The 25694-nt window shown below is 40.1% G+C and overlaps 3 protein-coding genes across 6 annotated transcripts in view; 1 reads left to right on the top strand and 2 right to left on the bottom strand.

Moving 5' to 3' along the window:
• Positions 1 to 1392: 1392 nt before the first annotated feature.
• On the bottom strand, positions 1393 to 5593 carry nif3l1 (NIF3 NGG1 interacting factor 3-like 1 (S. cerevisiae)). Of its 3 annotated transcripts, none has more exons than XM_026162927.2 (7): positions 5462 to 5593; positions 4239 to 4834; positions 3963 to 4119; positions 2717 to 2840; positions 2482 to 2620; positions 1881 to 1964; positions 1393 to 1791 (listed from the first exon to the last, which is right to left on the bottom strand). In XM_026162927.2, exons 2-7 carry the CDS (start codon positions 4822 to 4824, stop codon positions 1607 to 1609), a joined length of 1275 nt encoding a protein of 424 aa, XP_026018712.2. In that variant the 5' UTR covers positions 4825 to 4834; positions 5462 to 5593; the 3' UTR covers positions 1393 to 1606. The 3 variants fall into 3 exon arrangements, with proteins under 3 accessions (XP_026018712.2, XP_026018713.2, XP_026018714.2); XM_026162928.2 differs by having other exon boundaries at positions 5368 to 5496; XM_026162929.2 differs by lacking the exon at positions 5462 to 5593 and adding an exon at positions 5190 to 5348.
• Positions 5594 to 9426: 3833 nt separating this feature from the next.
• cabp5a (calcium binding protein 5a) lies at positions 9427 to 11225 on the bottom strand. Its single transcript, XM_026162933.2, has 7 exons — positions 10971 to 11225; positions 10678 to 10727; positions 10466 to 10496; positions 10208 to 10351; positions 9957 to 10066; positions 9686 to 9833; positions 9427 to 9599 (listed from the first exon to the last, which is right to left on the bottom strand). The coding sequence occupies exons 1-7, from the start codon at positions 11008 to 11010 to the stop codon at positions 9571 to 9573; spliced, it is 552 nt and encodes a 183-aa protein (XP_026018718.1). The 5' UTR covers positions 11011 to 11225; the 3' UTR covers positions 9427 to 9570.
• Positions 11226 to 16400: 5175 nt separating this feature from the next.
• The window catches only part of taok2b (TAO kinase 2b), a 29324-nt gene continuing 20030 nt past the window's right edge, over positions 16401 to 25694 (top strand). For both annotated transcript variants that reach the window (XM_026162931.2, XM_026162930.2), the window contains exons 1-5: positions 16401 to 16973; positions 21426 to 21566; positions 23064 to 23135; positions 23221 to 23322; positions 25577 to 25622. In XM_026162931.2, the coding sequence (XP_026018716.1) occupies positions 21435 to 21566; positions 23064 to 23135; positions 23221 to 23322; positions 25577 to 25622 (352 nt within the window). In that variant the 5' untranslated portion in view covers positions 16401 to 16973; positions 21426 to 21434. The remainder of the gene's footprint in view (positions 16974 to 21425; positions 21567 to 23063; positions 23136 to 23220; positions 23323 to 25576; positions 25623 to 25694) is intronic.

Genomic DNA, 25694 nt, shown 5'->3' with positions numbered 1-25694 from the left:
ATTTAACATTATATCATTTTATCCAATTACTTATGAGTCTCTGAAAAATGAAGGACTGTTTTTTTTTTTATCATAATTTCGAAACAGTTAATGCTCATTTTAAGCCCATCATCTAAAGATGTCTGCACTTAAGTCACTCCACTGTGATGGTGTGCAGAAGCAAAGTATAAAAGTGAAATATTTTACTCTAAATTTTACTTTAAAGTAAAAATACAGTATCATTTTATATCAGCATTTTTTTCTTGCATGCAGCAGTCCTCATTCTGCTTTTCCTGAATCAGTTTCAACTCCCTGACTTGGTAAAGATCACAGAAAGTTGTCACAAGAAACTTTAGTTCAACAGGCTGCTGCTGAGTTTCATTAGACTTATTAACCAACAGACTCAACAAACAGACTTTCAAATATAAATCAAATAGAGACTTTAAAGCAAATTACACTCTGCAGCTTTGCCTCACTGTGGATGATGCCCTGCAGTATATTTATCCACCTCGTAGGGCTCAGTGGGAGAAGGAAACTTTCAAGCTGACAGGCCTCAGACCTACCTGCTTGCACTATAAAAGTGACAGCTGGAGTCGGTTTACAGGAGCGAAGTATACGCGTTGTTCTAGCTGTTTTCCTTCTCCATTTGTGTGTTGTTAGGGATAAAAGCTGCTGAGGACTGAAAGGAAGCGGAGGTGTGAACACCACACTGAGAGAAAAGCCACTACCCTGACGGGGGGGCAGCGAAGTGTGTGATGCCTCCTAATGTTTTTATGAAAGAACAGGTGTGTCATAGGTGGTGCAGGCGTAAGACTCTGTAAAAGTCAATAATGAGGACTGTTACTAGTTTTGTTTTTGTTTTTAAGCCTCAGCAGTGGGGCAGGAGTACGTGCACTGAAGCAATACCAAAGGCCTGCTCTTTGACATGTATGTGCTAAATCGTTTGATTTCCATCCATGTTTGTTCAGAGGTTAAAAGGTCATCTTGTTGAGAAGAACCTGTCACTTTCATTTATCTTTCACAAGTTATGAGATACATTAAAAAAAATCCTTGAATTGCAGCTTTGAATCTTCATAGCTGGCTCAGGCTGGTGCTGATGTCTCCTGTGGAGCAGGTGGGGTCCAATATCCACGTTTATACAGCAACAGCAAACATTTTAATCCCATGAGGATTACCTTCTCTCTGTGCAGGAAGCAGAAACTATTCATTTTAGGAAAAAAAAAAAACTTGCGGATGCTGAAATTCCTCTCGGCATGGAAGCAAAGGTCACATCATCGGGATTAAAACACACAATGTGTCGTCTGCATGTAGGAGCTGCATGCATTAAGATTACAGATTACTTGTTTTATCTTCGGCTCGCACTGCATTTGTTAGCTGATGATATTTTGTCTTATTCCACACGCCAACAGCACATTTTGATCAACCACAGCCCATTTTATTAAGACCCTTCCAGAGAGACATGATAAATACAACAACATTTAACAATATTTTCAAGGCACAGCCAGTGGATAGCCTTACGTAAAGAGCCTGCATGTTAAACTCCGGGGGGGTTGCCAAAATGTCACACATATCTGTAGTAAAAAGTCATCTTTCAGAAAAACTACTGTGACTTCCAATTAAGAGTCAGTCAAACGACCTCCAGAGGGTCTCTGTCAGCCTTCGACAGGACCACTGTTACGCTATCGGGCAGGCGCACAGCTAGTCTCTCCCTGAACACAGCCAGGTAACCCCGCTCGCTGTTGCTGTGGTCACTGAGGATCACGCTGGTTCCTTTTGCCACAGCATCCAGCACTTCATGGTGGGACATCTCCCCTGAAAAAGGGACATAATTATGTCTGCAAGCGTTGTGATACGAAGACGTTTTAGTGATATTTAAACTAATAAAATTAAATGTTTGTTACCTGTGACATAGAGGTCTGCCTTGACTCCATTCAGTACTGAGACCCCTGACCCAGCACATACAGCCACAGTGTACACAGAGGACTCTGGGGAAGGAAAAACAGAACAGGGACATGACTTTTCTTCTTTCTGTGTGGAGTTGCATGCTCTCTCTGTTCCTCTGGGTGCTCCAGCTTGTTGTTCTGCTCATTCAGATTATCAGTGAATTTAAATTTTCTGTGCATGTGAGCGTAAACGACTGTGAAAGACTCCCAAACTGACCAGAGTGACCAGTGTTTATGAACTCATGTCCTCCATGACCTTCTACTGCAGGGATGTCCAACTAATTTGACATCATGGGCCACTTGCAGCCCACTTTGATCTTAAGTGGACCGAACGAGCAAAACTGCCCTTTCTGTCAGTGTAATGATATTGAACTACACGTTTAAGCCCACTTAATATAAGAAAAAAAAAAAAGAGTGCAGAGCTAATGGGTGGAAATTCTTGAACCTCCATCTACGTTTCTACCCTTACTGCAACCGTGGTAGAAATTAAATGTGAGCGTGTTATAATTGAACTATTCTAATTTAGTGACAGATTTGTGTGTGTCCACTCGTCTCTCACCCAGCGTCTGCCCCCAGCCCAGAGCCAAACGGAGGTGACTCAAACCCAGGTGAGATTTCAGTTTTTGGACGGCTGCTCCGACAGTCACTGGCTGGTCCAAAACGCTGCATCGGCCTTGGCCGTGGCCCAGGAGAGGGGGCTAAAGAAAAGATGAAGTGTTACTAATGCGAACAGAACAAGTTAATCATAACAATAGTCAGGAACTTTTTCTTCAGATTCCTGTAACAGCCCGCACCTTTTCTAACTTTACGATGGTGAGAGACTGGCTGGGAGTGCCGTGTCCTAACAGAGCCTGGACACTCGGGGTCAGCGCTGAGTCACAACAGGTTACGCTTACATGGATACCACTGCTGTCTGGTCTAATATGAAGAGACATGAACTGTTATTTACCAGTACAAAGAAACAAAAGGCTTAATAACATCAAGTGTACGATTTACATCCATTACATAACTGTCATGTCTCGATAACTGAGACATGAATTTTGAAAACATTGGTTTCTGACTGTGCTGAGGTTCTTTCAGACTCTTTGTTCCATGTTTAATCCATGATTTACAACTACAGAAAAGCTTCTTTCCCAACTTAAAAGGCACTTTGAGTGATGTAAGTGTACTGTGATTGGTCCGGGTGTGAGTGTCAAACACATAAACCGAACGACCACTAAACAAAGGTGACATTAACATCAGTAAAGCATTAGCCACGCAAACAACAGCTGTTAAAGCAAGGCTTAAAAAGAAGAGGGAAAAAAACAAAGAAAAATCTGAAAATATATGCAAGGAGGAAGAAGAGAAATCCATCATTAAGTTTGGATATATTATTATTTCTAAAACAAGAAAAAAAGATTTGATTTTGAATATGGTGTCTTATATAGGAGGGGGAAAAAAATCAGACTAAAGTTGGATCAAAATGTTGTTCATTTTTCTTTTTCCCCATATTCAAACTTTAGTATGTGTAAAATTATTCATCCGACTTAGTTTTAAAAGGATATTATGTGCTTTATGCATGAGAAACTGTAGATAAAGTATCAGTCCTCTACAGTTTCTACAGCCTTAGAAATACGCTTTCAGTGATAGAATATCCAATTATTTTAAGGCCTTCGAGCATCCATACTCGTAGTGCCATACTACCTGATGTTTACCATAATAATGACATTTTGGTTTTAGTTGGGAAAAGGGGCTAAACACAGCCTTACTTTCAACTCCTCAGACATAAAATGTATAATATATACATTTGAAGTTTCTGTAAGTGGTCCGAATGCAAACTGAAACAAATCTTTGGTAATAGTTACAGTCCAAAAGCAGCTTTGGATTACCTGTGATGGCTTCAAGTGTCTGCGGGTGATTTCCAGCTTTGATTAAAGCTAAACGCAAATTACAATAATGTGTGTTTGTAAGAAATAAATCAAAAGTAACACATATATGACAAAACTACCAAAATGGTTTTAATTTAAAGCTTGTTGCTAATCGGTGATGTCTGAACACAACCTGCTGCCTGAATGCTGTAGGGTCGTTCCACCGTCACAAGCCTTCAGCTCCTCCATGATCATGTTTAGTTCCTCTGCGCTTCTGACCGTGAATTCCAGTTTGTGACTGTGGGAGGCGGCGCCGAGAACCTGACTCAACACCGACACCTGACCGCTGCCTGATGCGACAAAGAAAAAAAGCAGTGGGGATGAAATGAAGGTCAGTGAATAAGCATCGTGTTCATATCTAATGATTTAAGTGCGAGCATCACATTTTACATTCAGAGAGACTTCTCACCAAGTCCTCCAACCAGCCAGTCGTTCACGCCTCCTTTCACGCAATCCCATGAAGTGTGAGGGGAAAAGACCGCTATGCCGACCTCCACGGCCCGCACAGCCAGCCGCTGCTTCCAGTCTTTCTGAACCAGACGCTTGATTGGCCGAAACAACGGCGGGTGATACGAAATAATGAGATCGCAGCTCACAGCCACTGCTTCCTCCATGACGGCATCTGTGAGGTCGTTGGTCAGCAGAATGGTCTTAACGGGCCGAGGTTTGCTCGGCTCCACCAGCAAGCCGACATTATCCCAAGACTCGGCAAGCGACAGCGGAGCAAGCTGCTCCAAAACCTGCAGGACTTCCTTTAATTCCATCAGACCGGACGAATGAACTGAGGAGAAATTAACAGACGGAGGAAGGCGAGCTGAGCTCTGTCTGCTAGGCAGGATGTGATGACTGTGGGTAGATGAAGGAAGAGAATGAAGGACGGATGAAAAGGCTGAAGAGCAGAGAGCAGCTCGGGACTTAAAACTCTGTCTAGTCCAAAGCCTTCTACTGGTGAGCGAGAAAAATGTCCAAGCGAGATTTCTACATCCAGTCAACATCAGGGGAGATCTGTGTGGACAAAAAGAAATAACTAAATAATCATAAATGTTAGACATTCACAGATTCATATGTGACTGCAGGTTTTTGTACAAGACTGAAACTAACAACTGCTGAGCTATCATCTTCTTCTTCGTTCCACTGTCCACTTTAACTTAATCCAGTGATCGGTTTTGTATGGTTTTATACGCATTTCCACCTGCCCATTTCCACATGGATACACATGCTGTTTTTGCCTCGCTTAAAGACTCCATCCAAAGTTAAACACTAATCAGAACAGTTAGCAACAAATGCAAACAGACGGCTACAACTCTTAAGCGTACATTTTTTTTAGTCCGGAGCAAATCATTTAGTAAAAGCCACATACCTGCACTTTATGATTATTATAAACCTTATTCATAGACTTAAAACCAGCAGCTTTGAGTTGTGACAGCTGCCAAGCGTGCAGCTAACAGCAGAGCTAGTTAGCTGCCTTTAGCTGCCACAGTAAACCGTCCTTTAACGTCAACACACCAGCATGTAAATACATGCACGAGACAACTTACCGTCGCTTGTTTCTGACGGATGGAAACTAATAACACGATGGTTTTCAGTTTTTAGCTAAATACATTCTGGTGTAGTGGCAGAGGCTGTACTTACTGCAGAACTCGCACGATGTCCCTTTTCGGCTTCCGTCCGCAACAGTTGGTTTTTTGTTTTTTTTTTACTTAATGAATGGCTTTATTTATTTATTTATTTATTTATTTATTTATGGGGTCAAGTTATGTCTTTCGTCTTGACCATGAGGACATATACATATAACTTATAAACTTAGCAGTATAAATTAGTTATAGTAAGCATTATAAAGTAAGTTTTATTTAACATATATGGTTACTTTCTTCTTCTTTTTTATTTATCACCCAAAAACTGGCCATTGCGCCATCGACACAGAAACTACAACTTAAATATAGAAAGGACTGAGCGCATGTGCAACAATACAAAGAGGAAAATAGAGAATAACAATGAATGATATTAACATAATTACAAGTGATATTAATTCAGCCCAAATGAAATAAATAAATAATAAAAAATAGAAACAGAGCTTTGTAAATGTCCTTTTATTTTTTTTTACTTTTTAAAGTTTCACATATCCTTCATAAAATTTGAAGAAAGGTGGTTTTAATATTCAGGAATCTGCATCGATGAATAAAATAAACAGTATTATCAAGACTTTGTTGAACTCGGGAAAATTTGGTTATATATTTGGTTTGGTTTGGATTTTGTGGGAAAGAGTGACTGGTGTACGTTTTACTCCCCTTTTTATTGTCCTCTGTTTGGCATTTGTGTACATCTCTTCTATAATTGGTTTCAGTGCTGCAGAGATTGTTGGACGCTGATTGCAAAGACCTCCTGTGTCACCTTTAGTTCACCGCATGTCTTATTGGTCTACACCTGAAGGCGCTCTGGTGTGACTCTGATGCAAGATTAGAGGCCGTGTCCATTATGCTGACAAGTTTCCTCAGCACTGAGAGGACAGAAGGTGATTTCCTTAAGACGGTCTTACGGAAATCAGCTGTGGTGTCCCAGTACGCTACAGCATAAAAAATATAACGCTGGCCACCAAAGAAAAAGAAAACAACAGACGCATTGAAAGATTCACAAGTGGCTCACTGTTCAGCTACAGTATTCATTTAAAGGAACACAACTTGTGCACATTTTTCAAACAGAGGCCAAAAGGAAGTTAATTAGCTGAAGGTGAAGCAGCTTACTGATCTCTTTATTACAGGTCGCACATCAGTAAGACTGAGACGCACAGAATTCCCTCATCACTCACTTCTCCTGTCCCACTCAGTCCTTTCTTTTTCCGTTAAGGTAGTGCAAATAGCAACAGTATTTGTAGAAGTATTTGTTGCAGTGAAATAATGAAATAACAACATTTCATTGTTATTTCATTGTTCAAATCCCAAATCTTTGGGATTTGAGCATCCCAAAGAATCAGTTAAGAAAAACAATATTTCTCAAGTCGTTACGGTTCGGCTTAGTGTTTTTCAACAACGAGCTTCCCGATGTTTATAGCGCTGGTGTTATGCAATATTGTCTGTACTCAATGTTACAAAACAAATTCACAGATTAATGTGAGCAAGCAACAACTGGATGACTTTGATAAGCTGTATTTACTCTCACAGGGCAGGTGCTCCAGCAGCAGATACCCCGCAGTGCATCCGACTCTTCTCAGAAAGATTAAAGCTAACCAAATGAAATCTGCCTGGGGAAGGGGCTATCAGTGCAATAAGTTAAAATGGTAAGGGTTGTTTTTTTTAATGTGTCTGGCTGAGAAGAAGTCATTGGGTATAGAGGCTACATCAGAGTTGAGTCTGAGAGCAACCAAGAGAGAGATTACTGAGGATTAATGCAATAAAGGTTGATGCTGGATGTTAGAGGGATCAGGAAGGATCAGGGCAAAGGCCAGCCAGTGAGCATTACATCATCAGATTCTTCCTCTGGACTCATCAACCCTCGCTTGGCACTACACCCGTAAGGTTAAATGTGCCCCCCACCCTCCTCTTTAAACACCCTCACTTACATTAGTGTGCCATTAATAGCAGTGAAATCTTGTCACTTTTTTTGTTTCAGTGTCTGAGTCCCAATCCACATAGAAGAACAATCATTTCAAAATAAAAGTAATAATAATAATAGTAATAAAAGACCAGATATTTTGTTACTTATCCATTAAGCATACCAGCAGAGCGAACACTCTCTCTGTGGAGCACCATTCACAGATGTGTGTTTAGTAATTAGGTTCACTTAAGTCCTCATGCCCCATCTGTCTGTCTGTTTGATGCTGTGCCCAGTTTGTCGTGCAGCAACATCTGCCTGGCTGGTGTTCCCCGAATGTGACAGTACAGCTTGTCCCGTGGCACATCCCTGAATTCAGCCCCAATATTTAATCCCAGCTGCGCACACTGTGGATCGGTATGACACAATTACTGATCACCAACTGCAAGAATGAATCAGTCCACAGGTAAAAAAAAAAAAAAAAGTGTTCACGTGCCTCAAATTTCACTCAACCTTTCTTTTCCTTTCTTTTTTTAATGGATATGGGGTTATAATACTCTTTAATACTTTTAAGCTCCTCTCTGTGTTTTATGTCCATATTTCCGTGAAGTTCCCAACTTACAGAGAGTATTAACCTCAAATAATGGCTCAGACTGTCTCTCTAAAAGGACACGTTCTGGGACATGAACCTCTTTTTTTTGTTTTGGGGGAGGTTTTTTTTGTTGCTCTTAATACCTTTAAATCTGTTATGCATCAGTCACAAAATCCCACATTTCTGCCTCTTTTCAGTGACATAGTTTCTTAGTGTCCTTCCAAAGTTTTTACTCAATCCTAGCAGAGCAGAGTCCCTAAACTTTTTCATGTTTAAATCACTTCTTTCTGGAGTGAAATGACTGCACGTTACTGGAATGCAAGAAGTCACAAGGACAATATGGTCTACACCTAAATGAGTCTTTGGGTTCCTTTCAGGCAGACACGTAAAACTTTCTTGTTCAACAGATACTCCTGAATCCGTTTCGGATGTTCAGATCAGATGTTTTATTTTGTGCTTTGCCAAAGAAAAGGCAGATCCATGTTACTGCTTCACTTGTTGGAAGTTAGTTACAGATTACCTAATACAACCAGCTCAGGTTAATAATGTACAGTACAGTAGTGACTTAACTTTACATCCTGCTTTGTTGTAACATTGTTTAAATGGTAAGAATAATTTAATAATAATACAAATATAAAAACAATTCCATTTCAACAAACTTCCACTGTATACAGTCTATATCAGGGTTGTCAAACATGAGGCCCAGGGGCCAGAGTGGGCCTGGCAAAGACTACAATCTGGTCCACGAGATGCCTTTGGAAGATATGCATACATTTTTGGACTTTTAATGTTTTGTAACAAGTTTTGGAGTTTTTTCCTGCTGATGAAGACTTTCCTCGTGCCCATTCATTCTATACCAAAGTAATTAAGTAATAGGTAAACAATTAAACCCAGAAAGGTTACAGAAGAAATAGAAGTTTCAGTTTTTTACAATAAGTCCACAAAAAAGGTGTGAAGTAACAGGAACTTTCTGATTTTTTCTGTAATCTTACACAGTTATTCCTCACAATCTAAGCCCAAAGAGATGCTGAAGGGTTTCTTTCATTTACTACAGCATTATTTCTTTATCATGTGGAAACACTGAGACATACTTGGACTTCTTTTTCTTATTTTAAGATATTTCAGTGATTAAATATATACTTAGACTTCTTTCTTTCGCCTCTGTCAGTGCGCCCCAGGGTGGCTGTGGCTACAATGTAGCTTGCCATCACCAGTGTGTGAATGTGTGTGTGAATGGGTGGATGACTGGATATGTAAAGCGCTTTGGGGTCCTTAGGGACTAGTAAAGCGCTATATAAATACAGGCCATTTACCATTTACCATTTACCATTCTTTCCACTGCCCACTAGGATCAAAGTGAACTAAATGAGTTTGACATCCCTGGTATATATGATGAAACATAACAACAGAGTTTTGTTTTTTTAGCACTCTTGTGCTTGAAAAATCATTACAAATTGTAATTCTTTGCATAGCTATAAAATCTGCTCTGAGATCAGTCTGATATTGCTTGTTTTGAGCATCTAATTTTAACATTTGCAAGCCCAGAAAAGAACAACTTCAGTGTTAGTGCGTGTTTGCAGAGGTGCAAATGAATGTTCCTGACTGGCCTTGTCCTCGACTGTCATTGATGGGACATCATTCTGACAAATTCTGCAAAGGAGAAGAAGACGAGGATCAGTTGCTTCACTTCACTGCACTGTTACTCTTTACTGATGTAGGCGAAAGACAGTCTGTACCTTCAAAATCTACGGTGCCATCCCCGTTGTCATCGGCCTCTTTCACTATGGCATCGATTTCTCTCCGGCTCATGTGCTCTCCCATCAGCTTTATCATGGCTGATCGCAGCTCCTCCGTTGTGATCTCTCCATCTCCGTCCATGTCAAACTAACAAGAGGCAGCAAACAGCAGAGAGCAGCTTTTAATCACAGCCGTGATGATAATGATCGCCATCTGGCAGTCTAGAACGCAGGTGGCTGGAAAGTTTCAGAAAAAGCTCTTTACTCTCACCTCTTTGAAGGCGTCTTTCAGCTCCTTCATACCGATCATTCCAGACGTCTCTGCCAGCAGTTTCGGGGCCATCAACTCCACAAAGTCGTCAAAGTCGACTCTGCCACCGACTAGAGGGGAAAAAAGGTTCGACATGTCTGTGGGCTTTTCTGTCTCTCATCAAATCTAGATTAAAGCAATGAAAACAGCCGCTAACTATGGGATTCCTCAACGAATTCAACTTTTAAACAAACACTTTTTTAAGGACTCACGGTTCATGTTGATATTTTGACTCAGCTCGATCAGCTCCATCTCAGTGGGCATATAACCCATTGTCCTCATCAGGTTGCCCAGGTCCTTACAGCTGATCAGCCCGTCCTTGTCTTTATCAAACTCATTGAATGCATCACGCAGCTCTGCAGAGGTTTAAAGTAAAAAAAATCAAATCATAAAATGAAATGTGCAAAGTGTACAAATGTAGGTAAAAAACAATGACGTAGTCATAAAAATGAGAAAACAAAAAATATTACCATCAATCTCATCATCAGCCAGCTGTCTTGTCTGCACAAAGAAATAATAATTGCTTAACTTCAGTATAATATGAACATTAAGAAGAAACACGGTGCTTTCTAACTACTTATGAATGCAGCAGTTATCACAATCACACAATCACAATAGCAGTTTACATTTCCAGCGCAAAATCCATCAAAACAATAATTAAATTCCTGCAGCTTATACTTACAATGTTTTTCCCTCCCCGCAAGAAAATACACGCTGCCCCCAAGCTCATTTCTGCAAGAGGAAATACAGATGTACTTTTATGAAATGTCAGGAAATCACTGACACACGATGTAGAGCTTGGTGGGTTTTGCTATGAAGACACTACTGCTGAAAAAAGGTCTGTTCACACAATAATTAGTCCAATAAACTCTTGCAATAGTATAAACATGTTATTTATATATACTGTTAAAATTTCTTAAAAACTTTACAGGTTACTGACATCTTCTAAATAAAAAAGTTTTAAAGAGATGTTACCTTCCTCAGATGAATTCTGTTTGTCAGCCAAACGCATCATAAATAAGCTCTCTGGAGCTGAGGACCTGCAGCTGACCTGTGCAGTGCAAAAACTACCCTGCCTTCCTCCTCTTGCTTAGTCTTCTCAGTGTGAGCGCTGTCTCTGATTAACCGCAACAGCTTGTGCCTCTCAGTGTGTCGCGACCCTTTGTGCCCAGACTGCCGGGATGCTTGGAAATTGTATGAGGGTGTGTGTGGCTGCATCCAGACGTGGGGGGAGGAGTCAGCGGTGTGACCGGAGGAAAGCGGGATCAGGGATGAAAGAGATGATGCCCTGGTTTCCTGCTGAGTGGTGACATCACAAACTTTATTGGTATCTGAGCCCAGAGCCGACCGAAAATATGCGATATGATGAAGTCAGCTAAGAGGTGCTTTTCTATGCATTGAAGTAATTACAGTGTCCTTCTACTCACTCATGTTTTATGCAGGAGATGCAACACGAGCCTATCATTGTGAATAACTGTTTCAAGTGCAGCATAAAAGAACCAGGGCTATCACTCACACCTGCACTTTATAGCCGTTTATTTGTCAGATACTCATAATTAATGATTTATTATTAGTTTAAATACCTTTCATGGACCTGAAGAAACATCTACAATTTGCTTTTCTAAGTTGAAAAATGTTGGTGACAAATCTACGTTTGAAATCAGCAAAAGTTTCATTTTTAATAAAAACTGTCACAGTGGTCTCTCAACTCTGTGTGAATAACAGGCTCATAAAATCACCACACAATAATGTAGCAATCTCTTTTAATTTGTAATCATTTCAGAATCTAAAGTATTTCTTAAAATTCCTGTAACACTTTAAATGTTTTAAATTTAACAGGATTTTGCTTTTCAGTGTTCTTAGTGTAACTTTGGGGGAAATGTCATAATTGAAACAGAACTACAAACATGTCTTCGGACAAACTGATATCTGAAAGTAAAAAAAAAAGGTATATCCTGCAAAATCTTCTCATCAGGACGCTAACAGGTAATTTATATGAAGTTTGCAGCAAAAGTCAGTGTTCATCAAAGACTACAAATAAAGTTACATGTTTATGATCATTGATTGTTTCTGGATTTTGTGGCTTTATTTATATTTTGTGCTGCAGAACACGTGACAGTAACACAATAAAAGAATAGATGGTCATTTGGCTCATCGCTCTGTTGTTCCAGCCCTGATTATTTTCAAAGACATCAGAGTGAAACAGATTTTTGAAGTATTAAAGAGTCAGAGGCCGATTACAGCTATTATCCCACTGTGTGATAATCTGCACGACTATTTGTTTCATTTGAATGAAGAAAGAGATTTACGGCTGTGTTTGAGGTTAATAGTCAACACAGAGGTTTAAAATAGCATTTTATTTTATGTTCATTTTGTGTGTGTGTGTGTGTGTGTGTGTGTGTGTGTGTGTGTGTGTGTGTGTGTGTGTGTGTGTGTGTGTGTGTGTGTGTATGTCTTCATTTTTTGCCAGTTTGACAGGCAGAGTTTTTACATCACATGCACATCCTGATACAACCCCAAACGGATTTGTGTGTCCTTCTGGGACTGAACCAGAGATCGTTTCTTTGTTAGGGAAATGTGAAAACCAGCTAACTGCAAAGGCTAGTATAGAGGCTTTTCTTTAAATTATACGTTTAGTTATGTGCAGATCTCATATATAGGTATAACAACATCATTTGTTTCTTTTTCCTTTTCTTTGTTCTTTTATTGTTGAAGAAATCAGTTTCCCCCTGTCAATTACAAGATACTCCAACAACAAAGCCTGCTTCATCCTCCTTGGGACCAACATTTACTAAATAAATATCACGTTGTGTTCATGAACACCTACCCCAAAGTAGGAAAGCTACACTGCTATTGCAGGTATAATATTCTTAAACTAACAATAATATTTGCTATGCTGCAAAAGAAAATCACAAATACTGTAAAACAGAAAAATACACTTATAAGCAAAGCTGAGTAATAAGCTGCCAGAGTTACTGCTGCTGCTCAGAGCATTTTCCTCTGTGTTGAACCTGCTTCACATGTCCCATAAATGACTTTAATTGTGATTTAACAGTGTTCACGACATCTTCAGGTTTCGTGTGGGGAGAATTTTGTTTCTTGTTCTTCTTTTTTTAAATAGAATATTAAATTCCACATATGAGTAATTTGTATAATCTACATCAGGTATGTTTTTTCCAATTTATTTTAGTTCTTCGGGGGAAGAAAAATCACACTGATTATATAGAAGTCTCAAGAACCCACAAAACCTTGTGTATCAAACATGATACACTAGCTTTAACGGTTAAAATTTCACCATAAGTGACAAATATGGCTGGATAGTTTGTTTGCTGAAGCTCTTTATCTAAACAGCTTGGGGGGGTGGGGGGGGGGGGTGTTCCACCAAAACCATGTAAATGTTTAGTCTGATATTTTTAGATGAGCTGAAACACTAAACGGTCTCGGTGGCGTGCATGTCCTCTTCTCCTGACCATTTTCTCTTTGCATGCCTTCCTGTTATGTAAATTTACCAGAAATCTGTTTGCATAAGAAGCATAATCTGCTGGGCAATGCAACAGGAACCAATAATGATTTATCATCCTTTTTTTTACCCTCTCCTCAGTCAGTGGTGGGCCAGCTGAGGGGTTATGCAAGATCACATCCACAGCTGCTGAAAAAATGTCTGTGGAGGGGAGGGCAGGAGGTATATGGGTGAAGAGAGCCTGATTTAGAAAAAACTATAGGAGGGAGAGAAACTTCACATCAGCTGTAGGCTGATGAAAAATATGTTATTTGATTAATAAGTAGACCAAGATGCTATCAATGCCACGTTTGTAATAGCAATGGCAATTTTATTCGTATAGTACATTTCATTACATGAAACTCAATGTGCTCAACACAGGATAACATAAAAACCAGAGCAGGTTTACGATGCCTAAAGGCTGTAAAAACAGCAAAAATTAAATTATGAATCCTACAAGTGTGACTCCCTCAGCTGTGTTACCCTTTCATAAGAAAGTTCTTTGTGGGAGTGTTACAGCCTGACCAGCCTCTGAGAATCACAACATACATAAAGGTTTAGGGGAAAATATTTCTTTTGTGTGTGTGTGTGTGTGTGTGTGTGTGTGTGTGTGTGTGTGTGTGTGTGTGTGTGTGTGTGTGTGTGTGTGTGTGTGTGTGTGTGTATCATCTGAAAATGCACAACACAGATTATACTGAGTGGATTAAGACAGCAAGTGCCGTGCCAAACAAGCCATATGTGTGATTGCGATGACGTGTCGCTGCGTGCAGACATCATCTGAAATCAAATCAGGTTGAATGAAGGAAAACAACAAAATCCATTTAAGTGAAAAGGGATTTGGGGGGAAAAAATCGCATTTAATAGTCGCTGAATAAGCTCTACCCCTACACACTGGTAACAAATACCTGAAACATTGTAGCCTATGTACTGGTCTTGATTTTAAATAATGGCTTACTGATGCTGGTAGGTCACTGCTAGACATGTCTGTCCTTCTGTTAGGTTATGCAACAGCATCACTATATAGCATTTTTAATTCTCAGTAAGGATTATATAGTAGTTTTGGAAAAATCCCGCAATCTCATCACACTATAGCATCAGAAATTTCTCCATAAAGATTGCATAATGATCTGTCATCCCAAATGCTGGCCACTATGATAAGGAAAGAATAAACAACTTTATTAATATGCACTGAGCTAAGCTTTAAATACTTACATCACTATGTATGATGTAATTATTAAGAGAGCTTAATTATTGTTTTCTGAATCAAATCCTCTCATTTATTTATTAATTTTTTCTCACCTTCACAAAGGAGCACATCGAAGAGGACACGCAATCTACTGTGTAATCTATTTATGAGGCTGGCCTGCAGATGTTTAAGGACATAATGTAGGCCAATATAAAAATACGTGCACCAAAGGTGTTTTCTCGTACTTGCTGTGTGTGTTTCAGGCAATGCTGACAATCAGTCAGCATGAGTTGATGGTTGATTTATAGCAACAGTGGACTTTTATGTAATTTTGCAATGCATTTTTTTCAGAAATAACATTTTCTGGACGCAGATGATTATTTGTGTTATTACAAATCATTAATACATTCTAATATTAAAACATTTTATCTATATTTGTAAGAGCAACTTTACAAAATTGGTCTTACATATAATATGAACTTTTATCTTTAGATTTCTACAGCGTCTGTCTGATTAATAAAGATTTCATTCATTCATTCGTTTGTTTTGTATCCCATATGGTACACGTGCTGTTTACAGGATGACTGCAGAAAGATTAGCATTAAAACAACTGAAATTACTACTGAAACTACTGAACAAGTCCAAGTAGTTTAAGAAGGGAAAACTTACCAAACTCTCACAGTTAAATTGCATAAAATGAATGTTGAGAGTCTATTATCAATGGGATAGGCCCCAGAGCCCCTGCGATCCTTATTTAAAGTAAGTCAAAGGAGATGGATGGATGGAGTTCAGAATAGTTACTACAATTCAAACAGTACTTTGAAGCAATTTTACTTCCAGTCTTAAAGATATAACTTGATTTTATTTAGCCTTGTTTTTGTTTTGTTTTTTATGTGGGACATTACTAAGAGATTTTTATACCACTTGATGCTTTGTGGAATCATTTAGTCCTCTAGAATCAGTAGAGGAGGATGTTAGCCGAAGCTAATGTCCATTACGAACAAGACATCTCACCCCTGTATGAGCCTGTGGAGTCCATGAGTGTCTCCTTCAGCAGTAGACGGTTACAGCCACTGTGTAGGACCTAGTACCAACACAGGTCCTTTGTCCTGGAAGCAATCCGACTGTTCAATATGCACATAAATACCTGAGAAATCACTCACATAGTGGCATTGTAAAGTGCTTTGGGTGCCTTGAAAAGCGCTATATAAATCCAATCCATTATTATTATTATTATCACATTGCACTTTATGTACATATAATTACTGTGACAGGTCTTTTAGTGTATATATTAGCCTATATTTTATTTTTGCTTTATTTTATTTTATTGTCTTTTTACATGTCTTTTGATTGTTTTTAGCGGTTTTAGCATTTTTGCGCCTTATTTTTTTCATTGTTTTCTAATATATCCACAATTATCTTGTTATTTCTGATCATTTTGCGGCCGTAGCAAGTGTAGATTAATAAAGTTCCTTTCTATCTGTCTAATTCTGAGATTCCTAATCTGAAATTTTGAGATACCTGTCCTAAATATTTAAATTATGGTCATAGTTTTGTTTTGTTTTATTTATTTTGACTGAAATACGCTTCCACATTAGTTAACTATACGAACCCTGATAAATAATGCGAGCTGCTCTTACCAGTTCAGTTATGTTTTTGCGAACCTCCTCGGCCACGTGAGGATACTATTTACACCTCACGTGTTCGTTTGAAAGGCGTCGAAGAAGAGCAACTTCCGTTTTCCGCTCGGCTCCCGCCCCGCTCCGCCATCATGAAGTCCTGAACAAAAACGGATGAGAGTCGAGCAAAATGGGGATAACACGAACTGTTGATGAAATCCGCCGACAACATTATCGTAATGACAGTGCACAGTGCTGAGCGGAGCGGAGCTGTCCATTTGAATGCACCAGCCTCCCACTGAAAGCGTCCCCGGCAGCTCCTGGCGTTGCGTTATTTAGTTAGCGCTGGTGCTAACAGCAGCCAGAGCTAGCCGCTGATTTTCTCTGGACGTCGACGCTGCTGCTAGGTTAGCTGGCAGGCGTCGGTCTAGCTAGCTGTCACTTAAACTGACTGCCACTTGACTCATGTCAAGTCGCACACGCCTGCTAGCTGTCCAATTGACTGGGGGCATCAGGATGGAGAGGGGTTTAAGTAAAAGCATCGACAGGCAGAATGTGGTTTATTGGTGTTGAATAGACACCAGCACCGAGGAAAGAGGAGTGAAGACCACTATTTTCCAGGCAGGCCGGTTAGCTAGCTTCAGAGCTAGCTACAGTGGATCCCAAAAGCCACGGTAAGACGTGCTATAAATCATTCAACATGCGGGGCTGTGAGCGCATCCCACCCCGTTTGCAGGGGAGACACCGGCTAGCATGATTAGCTGCCTGATTTTCAGATCTTGGGGAGTTTGACATTGACGTGGAAGCTTGTTGTTGGCCTGCACCTTGAACATTCTTGAGTTGTTGTCAAGCTGCTGTTGAATACATGTGGATTTCTATAGAAAGCAGCAGCTTGGGTAGCCTAATTGAGCAGCCGAGTGCAAAAAGCCGTCTAGCTCGCTCAGCTGATGCTGATGGCAAGCACATATATGGATAATTGCTTATGTGCCTGACCAGTCAAACACAGTAGACATGTTTTGCACAATAGGTCTGTGCTTCTCTGATGTTATAAAATGCATGTATGTTAAAGAGAGAATCATTGGTGAAACCATGTAATTGTGGCAGACGTTGTGTGGCGTTAACGAGACATGGATGGTTTAGTTAAAATGATTACAAGCTTCCTTTTGCCTTAGTTACAGTCGTCAGAGAAGTTCCCATTTTTAAAGGGAACCTAATGCTTCCCGTTTGTCAGAATCAAAATGGCCAAGTGAGTCTTGGTATTTTCATGTTCAAGGGTTTGGAAAAAACTTGAGCTTGATTGGTGACTGTGAACTTACAAAATTGCAAAAGCTGCCATTGCCCATTTATCAAGGTGTTAACCCTTGATAAAATCTTAATGACTCATGATGACCTAACTTGTTCCAGGCTGCTAACTTTGACACCAGGGAGAAGTTGTTATCTGCACTGCAGCTACACAAAAACATTCACCATTGTACTGTGCATGTGAGTGTATCATCAGTTGGCTTTTCCAATATTTTTTCTTTGGTAAAGATATATCAGCTATATTTATTCAGCATTTCCAAAAAATATCTTTTCCATAACCACACTTGGGGGTTGGGGTGGGGATTGGTTCACATATAAGAATGCGTTGATTTTGACCTTCAGAAAACATCTGATGGTTCTTGCTAGAATTCAGAGACAGACATCACGTTTCATCTTTGTTATTTCAAGGTTTATAGTCTAATATCAGCTCTCTCAGTAGGACATACTTTTAGTGTGGGGTAGTAATCGCCCACATATTTAAACGTGGTCTTCCTCACCCATTTAGCCATATCATTGTTTTTGCTCATGATAGCTCTCCAAAGCATAGTGGTTACATGGTGTTCTACTTAAAACTGGTAAATCTTGTCATGTTGTTCCCACACAGGAAGCAAAGCATGGGGCTGCTAAACTGGTTGGCAGTTTTTATGTGGAATTTGGCCTGATGTTGTCTGGTGGTTTTCAACATTTCGAAAGCTGTATGGAAAGTCAGACAGGGCCAAGTTAATGCTACAAAATGTAGTCCTCAATTTGCTTGTTGGTCACAGTTCATTAAGAAGAAAGAAAGAAACGGCTTAGGGGGGAAAAGAGATCCTGTCAATATATTGCAGTTGGTCTTTTGAAGTTCTTGGCTGTTGGTATCGGCCTCAGAAATCCAGTCTCACTGATGCTCTGCAATACACTACACAGTCAGTTTGATGCCTGCTTCTCCTTATAATCATATGAACTTTAATTCATGTATTTCTATAAGGCCTATCAGAATACTGTGCAAGTGTGTACAAATGCAAATCAAACCAAGTGTGAGTCACTATGTTAACATTTTGATAGGAAAAGAAAAGCAATCCAGCCCACCTGGTTGTTCAACCTACCCGTCTGTGTTTTGTTCTTCAGTTTTAACAGAAGCACACCTTTTATCTTGTCGCAGTTGCTGTGTGGTTTTGTGCGCGGGCTGCTGAAGGACCAATGACAACATCATTGTATGAGAGCAGTCTTTTGTTCAGCATTTTGTTTTTTTAAATCATAGTTTCATGTGTCAGGGAGATTAAAGAAGCCATTAAAGAAAGAATAACTCGAGGAAAAAGATGTTGCATCTACCATTTTAAGATCATTTTGGATCTTTAAAATTGATTATGTGCTTCAAAAATGATGTTTGTTTCCCTGTACTGAAGCTAAAGCCATATATTCTGTGTTTGGTGAAAATATAGCAATTAAAAAAACGTATATCTTATTTCAGCGAATAAATAGAAAGCTGCTTTCAGCTTCTCCCTTATTCACAAGGCGGCCGCCACAGTGGCTACCTCCACTTGTTTGATTTCTCTCTCTTCCTGGGATCGAACCAGAGAGCTTTTGCTTGTTAGGCAGATGTATAAAACACTTCATTATGGAGTCACAAATCTCAGTGTTAAACAAAAAAAAAAAAGTCATACAGCGGTAAGTGTGGCCAGCCATGTTCACCATAAATGTAGAGACAGACAAAGATTCAGTAGCCTGTAGAGCCACCTTTGGCAGCAATAACTTGAAGTAATGGTTTTATGTATGACTTTATCAGTCTCTCACATGATTGTGGGGAAATTCTTGCCCACACGTTGCTGCTGTGCTTGGGATCACTGTCTTGTTGTATGACTTAATGTCAGCCAAGCTTTAGCGGTCAGACAGATGGTCTCACATTTGACTCTAGAATACTTTGGTATACAGAGGAGTGCATGGTTGACTCATTGACTGCAGTGTGCCCAGATCCTGTGCAAAACAAGCCCATATCATCACACCTCCTCAACCGCGCTTTATCGTCGATATGAGGTGTTAGTGCTGATATGCCGCCTGGTTTTCTCCTCACGTCGCAAAACATCTCCACTTTGGTCCCGTCTGTCTAAAGCACATTGCTCCAGAAGTCTTGTGGTTTGTTCACATGCTGCTTTGAAAACCTAAGCTATGAGCTTCTTTTTAGAGAGAGGAAGCTTTCTCCTGCCAACTCTTCCAAACAAGCCAATGTGCTGTCATGAACTTTAACATTTAAAATGCTAACTGGGGCCTGTAGAGTTCTTGTTTTTGTTCTTCTGAGCATTTAATGGTCTGATCTTGAATTTGTTGGGACATTCCCTGCTGGGAAGATTGTGGCATTGTGTTAACACACATCTGAATGCTCCAGACCAGCAAACTGTCAAAACTTCTGCTTTTTTTAGAGTGCATTTAATCGGTGGCTGCTGATTACACCATGGAGTCCTATGAGCTCTTTTCACACATATGCACATTGATGAGCCACAAGATTAAAACCATAAAAGTCACTTTTGTGCCACCAAGAAATAAAAGATCCCACCTGTCATGACATGATCAAAGGGGCCTCTTTGGTGTGGCAGCACACACTGCCACACCAAAGAGGTGTGGCAGGTGGTTACAGGATGGGGCCTTCACGTGAATATGTTATAGGATCAGCATTGGTTAATCAGTATATGAGGGTTTCTATTCTACTTTATAAGTATAAACCAAAGTGGGTTGCTCCTAAGAAGCAGAACAGCAAATAATGGATGGATCTGCAGAGCAGTGTGTTGGTCACATTGGTGGGAAAGTTGGCGCATCCTCATGTGAAGTGAAAAATATCTTTCAGTTGATGTTTGTTTGTTTTTGTTTTTATTTGTGTGTCCACTACAGAGGACATTAACAAATAGGCCGGGTCTCAGGAGGCTATGATTGCATGATGATGCATTGCAATTGAATATTGCTGTTCTCGCTGGCCTGCAACTGAAAAACTAGTATTTTACAATGTATAATTTAATGCTAGTTAACTGTTGGATCTAAGATGTTACACAGCCACCCATTAGTAGCCAGGACTGCAGCTCTGGCAGACGGCTTGACTCCTCTCTGTGTGATGGGAAGTTGTGAACAAGAAGTGTGGATGGCAGCCCTGCCTAGCCGGTGCAGTTCTGCAGTATTGTGATCACGAGAAAAAGGATGTATGTAGGTTGTGTCACAGTAAACTGGTATCTAAGAGCTCTGCTGTAGCAATGCAAAAGCACATTCTGTTCACGTGTGTGGACGTTACCCCACGAGGAGAGAACGCTAACACTGCTTATGTTAGCCACACGCAGCAGTCTGTGTGTGCAGTGTTCTGCTCAGTGCAGCGTGCCACACATTTTAGAAACATTAAAAAGATGTTCCAGGTCTTCAAGAAATTGATCAGGACCATCCTTTGATATAGTGCTGCAATTCTGCAAGCTTTGTACGTACATTACAAGACAGTCTTCTGCAATACATGAAAATATCTGTGTAGGAGAAGAAGAAAAAGCATTAATAGGGTTTAAATGATTACATGATATGTAAGAGAAATTCTGTATTTCCTTAAAAAGAAAGAAAGAAAAGAAATAACATGGGTGTAAGCCCAGATTTGTGCTTTGTACTGCTTTCCCCTTTCATCTTTGGTTGAGAACAATATATTTTTTAAATGGCATGAGTGACATCAGTGTCAACAATTTCCACCACAGAGATCTAAGTGTGTCGACTTCATGTGACAGACTAGACCGTGTTTCCGAGGCAACTCGTGCTTTCAGCACAAATGTTGGTATCCTATCCAAATAACAGATGCTCACCCAGTGTGTCTCTTCCACGCTCACCAGGCGCTGGCCATGCCGTCGAGTGTGCGGGCCGGGAGCCTGAAGGACCCGGAGGTGGCTGAGCTCTTCTCGAGGGAGGATCCCGAGAAGTTCTTCACGGACCTGAGGGAGATCGGCCACGGGAGCTTCGGAGCAGTGTACTTTGTAAGTTAGTTTTCTTAGGGTTTGGCTCTTTAATAGAAATGTGATAGAGTGCACACAAGAGCCCTTAAGTGTGCTTTCCCCTGAGTGCAGGCTTAAATGTGAAGGCCTGTTACTTAATGTGATTTCAGATACTTGTGTTCATTTATCGGTTTGAATTGTGTGTTTGATCTTTGTCAGCTCTGCAACAGAGTTGTAGGTGTGTAGTTATGTTCGTTTGAATTCAGTAGTAGGAAAATGTTCAGGTATGTGTTTTTAACATGCAGCTTACCTGAAGGCATATAAACATGGGGACAGGCTACGGACAAATAACGCTGACTGAGTACGCTGAAAATCGGTTTTTGAATTCTGGAGTTTGGATGATATTTTAGTTTTCAGTCACACACTGACTCAGTCATCTGGCAAACTTTAAAAAGTGCTCTGCTTGTTATAAATTTAAGACTGCAGTCTCTGAGTAGTTAGCATGGTGTTCATAATGTTGTATACAGCTGTTCTTCACTGAATTTATATAATGTAAGCATGAGAATGCAGGTGAAATGAAAATCATTACCTTTGTATATATATTATCGTCTTATTAATGTCTAATTATTTCTCTGGCTTTGTTTTTCTTCTTATGTAAGTTGATCAGTGTTTTGGCGCCATAGACAACAGTGTAGGCTCAGTTCTTCCTGCATATAAACCATTTCAGCGCCCACCTGAGAGGTTATTACTTCCCTCATAGGAAGTTACTATAAATAAAAGATCTTACTAAGTAAGGTAACATGACTCATTACCTAAACTACATGCAGGCCAGTCGTGCTTATGTGCATAGGCGCATTTTAAACAACAAAAACCTGGACAGGCAAAATTTTCATAGCGTAATTTAAAAAAAATTTCATACTTTGATTTTTGCATTGTTTTTTGGGGAGATTTCACTTGGTTCAAATGTAATTACTGCTATAAATCTTGCTGAAGTCGGAGTGATTGATGCTAAGAAAAGCTAAGCGCAGCAAAGAAGAATAGCTGACAGATGGCGGTACTTCTATTAAGAGCACAAGCTGGATAAACCTGTCGACTGAAGATGAAAGAAGAAGGAAAAAGTAAAAACACAGTGCAAGTCGGGGAAGGAGAACAACTTTTCAGAGCAGGATAAAAGTCCCTGTTTAATGAAGGGTGAAAAGCAGCCAGTCATGGATGAAGGGATGATAGGAGGGCAGAGGAGAAGAGGGAAGGAAGCTCTGCAGAAATGCTCGTTTTATGTAATGGCCATTTCTTTGTTGTATTTAATGTGAGGAGCATTGATGGATGTGTCTCAAGTGCTTTGTGGAATAAATGCTGCACTGATGCTCTCAGCCAGGTTTAAGTGTTTGAGTTTTGCTTGCAATTAACTTTGTGTGGAAGGAAAAGAAAACAAGGCGAGGGCGTCTGTGCTATTTAAAGAAATAGTGACAAAGATGGTTCGAGCAGCATCCAAAGCTTCAAAAAATTTACTGCATGTTGTCCTTAAATTTTCCCTACTAGGCCCACGACATCCGCACAAATGAGGTGGTGGCCATCAAGAAGATGTCCTATAGTGGCAAACAGTCCAATGAGGTAAGACCTGGCGACTCTAATGGCTGGTCTGCTGCAGATGTAATATCTTATGGATAGAGTGATGAAGGCTCTGCTCGTATCCTAGAAATGGCAGGATATCATCAAGGAAGTGAAGTTCCTCCAGAAACTGCGCCACCCCAACACTGTGGAGTACCGTGGCTGCTACCTGAGAGAGCACACAGCCTGGGTGAGTGTGTGCAAAAGCTGTGCTCTCATCAGTGTTGTGTTAATCAAATGAATGATTTTAAAAGTGACTTGCTTAGGAGGTCGTTAAAGATGTTAACATTCCCAGTACCACACATTTAAAAAATAAAACAAAGAATATAGTTGGGGATATTTCAGCATCCACTTTAAACACATTTCTTTTTTATGCACATATTTGGGCCACCAATGGATTGTAAAAATACACCCAGAACTTTGTCCCCTCTGCAGTATTCCTGTGTTCATTTTCACTATATTTGAAAAATGTCAAAGATGAGTAAAAGCAGTGCTGTGATTGATAAATAAATACTCAATTTATCGTTTTATTTTTATTTCAACTTGAGATCATAACAACCATCAAATTTGGTTCTCTCACCCCTCTCTCTCTCTCTCTCTCTCTCTCTCTCTCTCTCTCTCTCTCTCTCTCTCTCTCTCTCTCTCTCTCTCTCTCTCTCTCTCTCTCTCTCTCTCTCTCTCTCTCTCTCTCTCTCGATCAGGAAGAGAGCAGCCTTTTGTTTCAGTGTGAATAAAAACATGAAACGTTGACCATTTGTTCTAATATTGAAACCGGTTTCTGGTACTTCCTCCTTTTTTCTGTGCAGCTTGAGGCAAGTTGCAGTTGCCACAGAGTCTGTTTGTTTCACTGTGACTGCAGGAATTAAATATAGTCTCTGGTTTCTGCAGCCAAAAAGCAGTGTTTCGTTCCAGATATCCTCAAAAGGCTCTCAGTCCCTGGAGAAAGTTGATGTGGCAAAAAACAAAAAAGCTCTAAAAATGACATCATTGTAATTAACTGGTGTGTTTTTTAACAAAACATATTAGTGCATTTCAGAAAATTAGAATGAAGTGAAAGTTTTGTTTGTTTGTTTTACATATTCATCCAAAAATTAAAGTATTAAAAGCCTTTTGTGTGAGTATGCCTTGTAGTGCATGGAAATGAGCAGCCCTTGTAATAAAACTACAATATTTTAGTATATTAGTGTTTGAACAGTGGCATTGAGTGCGTCTCTCTATATAGTTGAGTACATGTAACCACAGTTATAGAGACGACTGGACTGTTCTCCAGATGATCTCTGATACACTCCACAAGGAGGGGAAGCCGCAGGATGTTGTTGGTGAACGTCTGGCTGTTCGCAGAGTGCTCGATCACAGCATATTAATGGCATTTTGCACAAACAACAGTGATGGCTGCAGCCTCAATGGTATTGTCAAGAAAATCAATTCAAGAACTTGGGCGACTTTACAAAGAGTGGACTGAGGCTGGTGTCAGTACGTCTCCAGGAAAGCAGCTACAACTTCAGCATTCCTAATATCGAGTCACTCCTGAACCGGAGATGACATCAAAAAGGACTGGACAGCTGCTCAGTGCTTCTCTTTCCACATAAAAGTATAATTTAAGGTCCTAAAGACTAGAGGAAGAGTAGAGAGGCACAAAATCCAAGATGCTTGAAGTCCAGTGTGAAGTTTCTGCAGTGCCATGTCATCTCCTCATGTTGGTGTCAGTTGATCCACTGTGTTATCAAGTCTACAGTTAACAAAGTCACCCACCTGGAGACTTGGAGCACTTTGTGCTTTAATTTGCTGACAAACTTTATGGAGAGAGATGGTGATTTCCTTTTCCAGCAGGATTTAGCCCCTGCTCGCAGTACAAAAACTACTAGCAAATGGTTTGCTGGCCACAGTATTGCTGTGCCTCATTGATCAGCCAGCTCATCTGACCTGAACCCCAGAGTGTCTGTGTTGTTATTGTCAAAATGAAGATGAGGACCCAAAAATACAGACAGGATGAAAGCAGCTATCAGAGCAGCCTGGGCTTCCTGTACACCATGCTGCATTAATGCAGTGATTCATGGTAATGGAGCTCCAACCACGTATAAAAATATTCTGTATGTCTGATTTTCACAAGGTATAAGTCACGATCATCAAAATTAAAACAAAGGCTTAAAATGTTTCACTTTGAAGGTGTGCTGTCGTCTATAGACACCTAAATAATGTTACATTATGTGGGATGGTTAGCTTTTACATCTCATGCATACTTTGGCTCTCAGAGCTCCATTGTGAGGTGGACATGAGAACACTTTCTCGGACTCCACCTTAGTTTGACAGCAGTGTTAAAACTTTGATAAATGGGTCGAAGTCTCTGGTACAAAAAAAAGCTCTTCCCGCCTAGGTCAAGTGTGACAAAGTTTTTAACACCAAGTGTACTCTTGGTTTAACACTCCACCCTGTCTCTCTTCTAGCTGGTGATGGAGTACTGCTTGGGTTCAGCTTCTGACCTTTTAGAAGGTAAGTAAGACAAATGAGTAATGACAAAACCCGTTTTACCCGTTTGAGTTTACGTTCACATAAACTGCCTGA

Source organism: Astatotilapia calliptera, chromosome 8, assembly GCF_964374335.1.
Source record: "Astatotilapia calliptera chromosome 8, fAstCal68.1, whole genome shotgun sequence".
In the NCBI taxonomy this organism is placed as follows: Eukaryota; Metazoa; Chordata; class Actinopteri; order Cichliformes; family Cichlidae; genus Astatotilapia; species Astatotilapia calliptera.
Note: the sequence above shows the minus strand (reverse complement) of the source record. Positions and strands in the feature narration are given on the sequence as shown.

What these genes read in the sequence shown, in the direction of transcription:
- cabp5a (XM_026162933.2), bottom strand. Translation starts at nt 11,010, where the DNA reads ATGATGCGTTTGGCTGACAAACAGAATTCATCTGAGGAAG. An exon ending in ACAGAATTCATCTGAGGAAG is followed by an intron (nt 10,728 to 10,970) that starts GTAACATCTCTT and finishes TTCCTCTTGCAG; the next exon opens with AAATGAGCTTGGGGGCAGCG. An exon ending in TGAAAGACGCCTTCAAAGAG is followed by an intron (nt 9,834 to 9,956) that starts GTGAGAGTAAAG and finishes GCCTCTTGTTAG; the next exon opens with TTTGACATGGACGGAGATGG.
- nif3l1 (XM_026162927.2), bottom strand. Translation starts at nt 4,824, where the DNA reads ATGTTGACTGGATGTAGAAATCTCGCTTGGACATTTTTCTCGCTCACC. An exon ending in CTACAGCATTCAGGCAGCAG is followed by an intron (nt 2,841 to 3,962) that starts GTTGTGTTCAGA and finishes TCTTCATATTAG; the next exon opens with ACCAGACAGCAGTGGTATCC. An exon ending in GGCAGACCTCTATGTCACAG is followed by an intron (nt 1,792 to 1,880) that starts GTAACAAACATT and finishes TCCCTTTTTCAG; the next exon opens with GGGAGATGTCCCACCATGAA.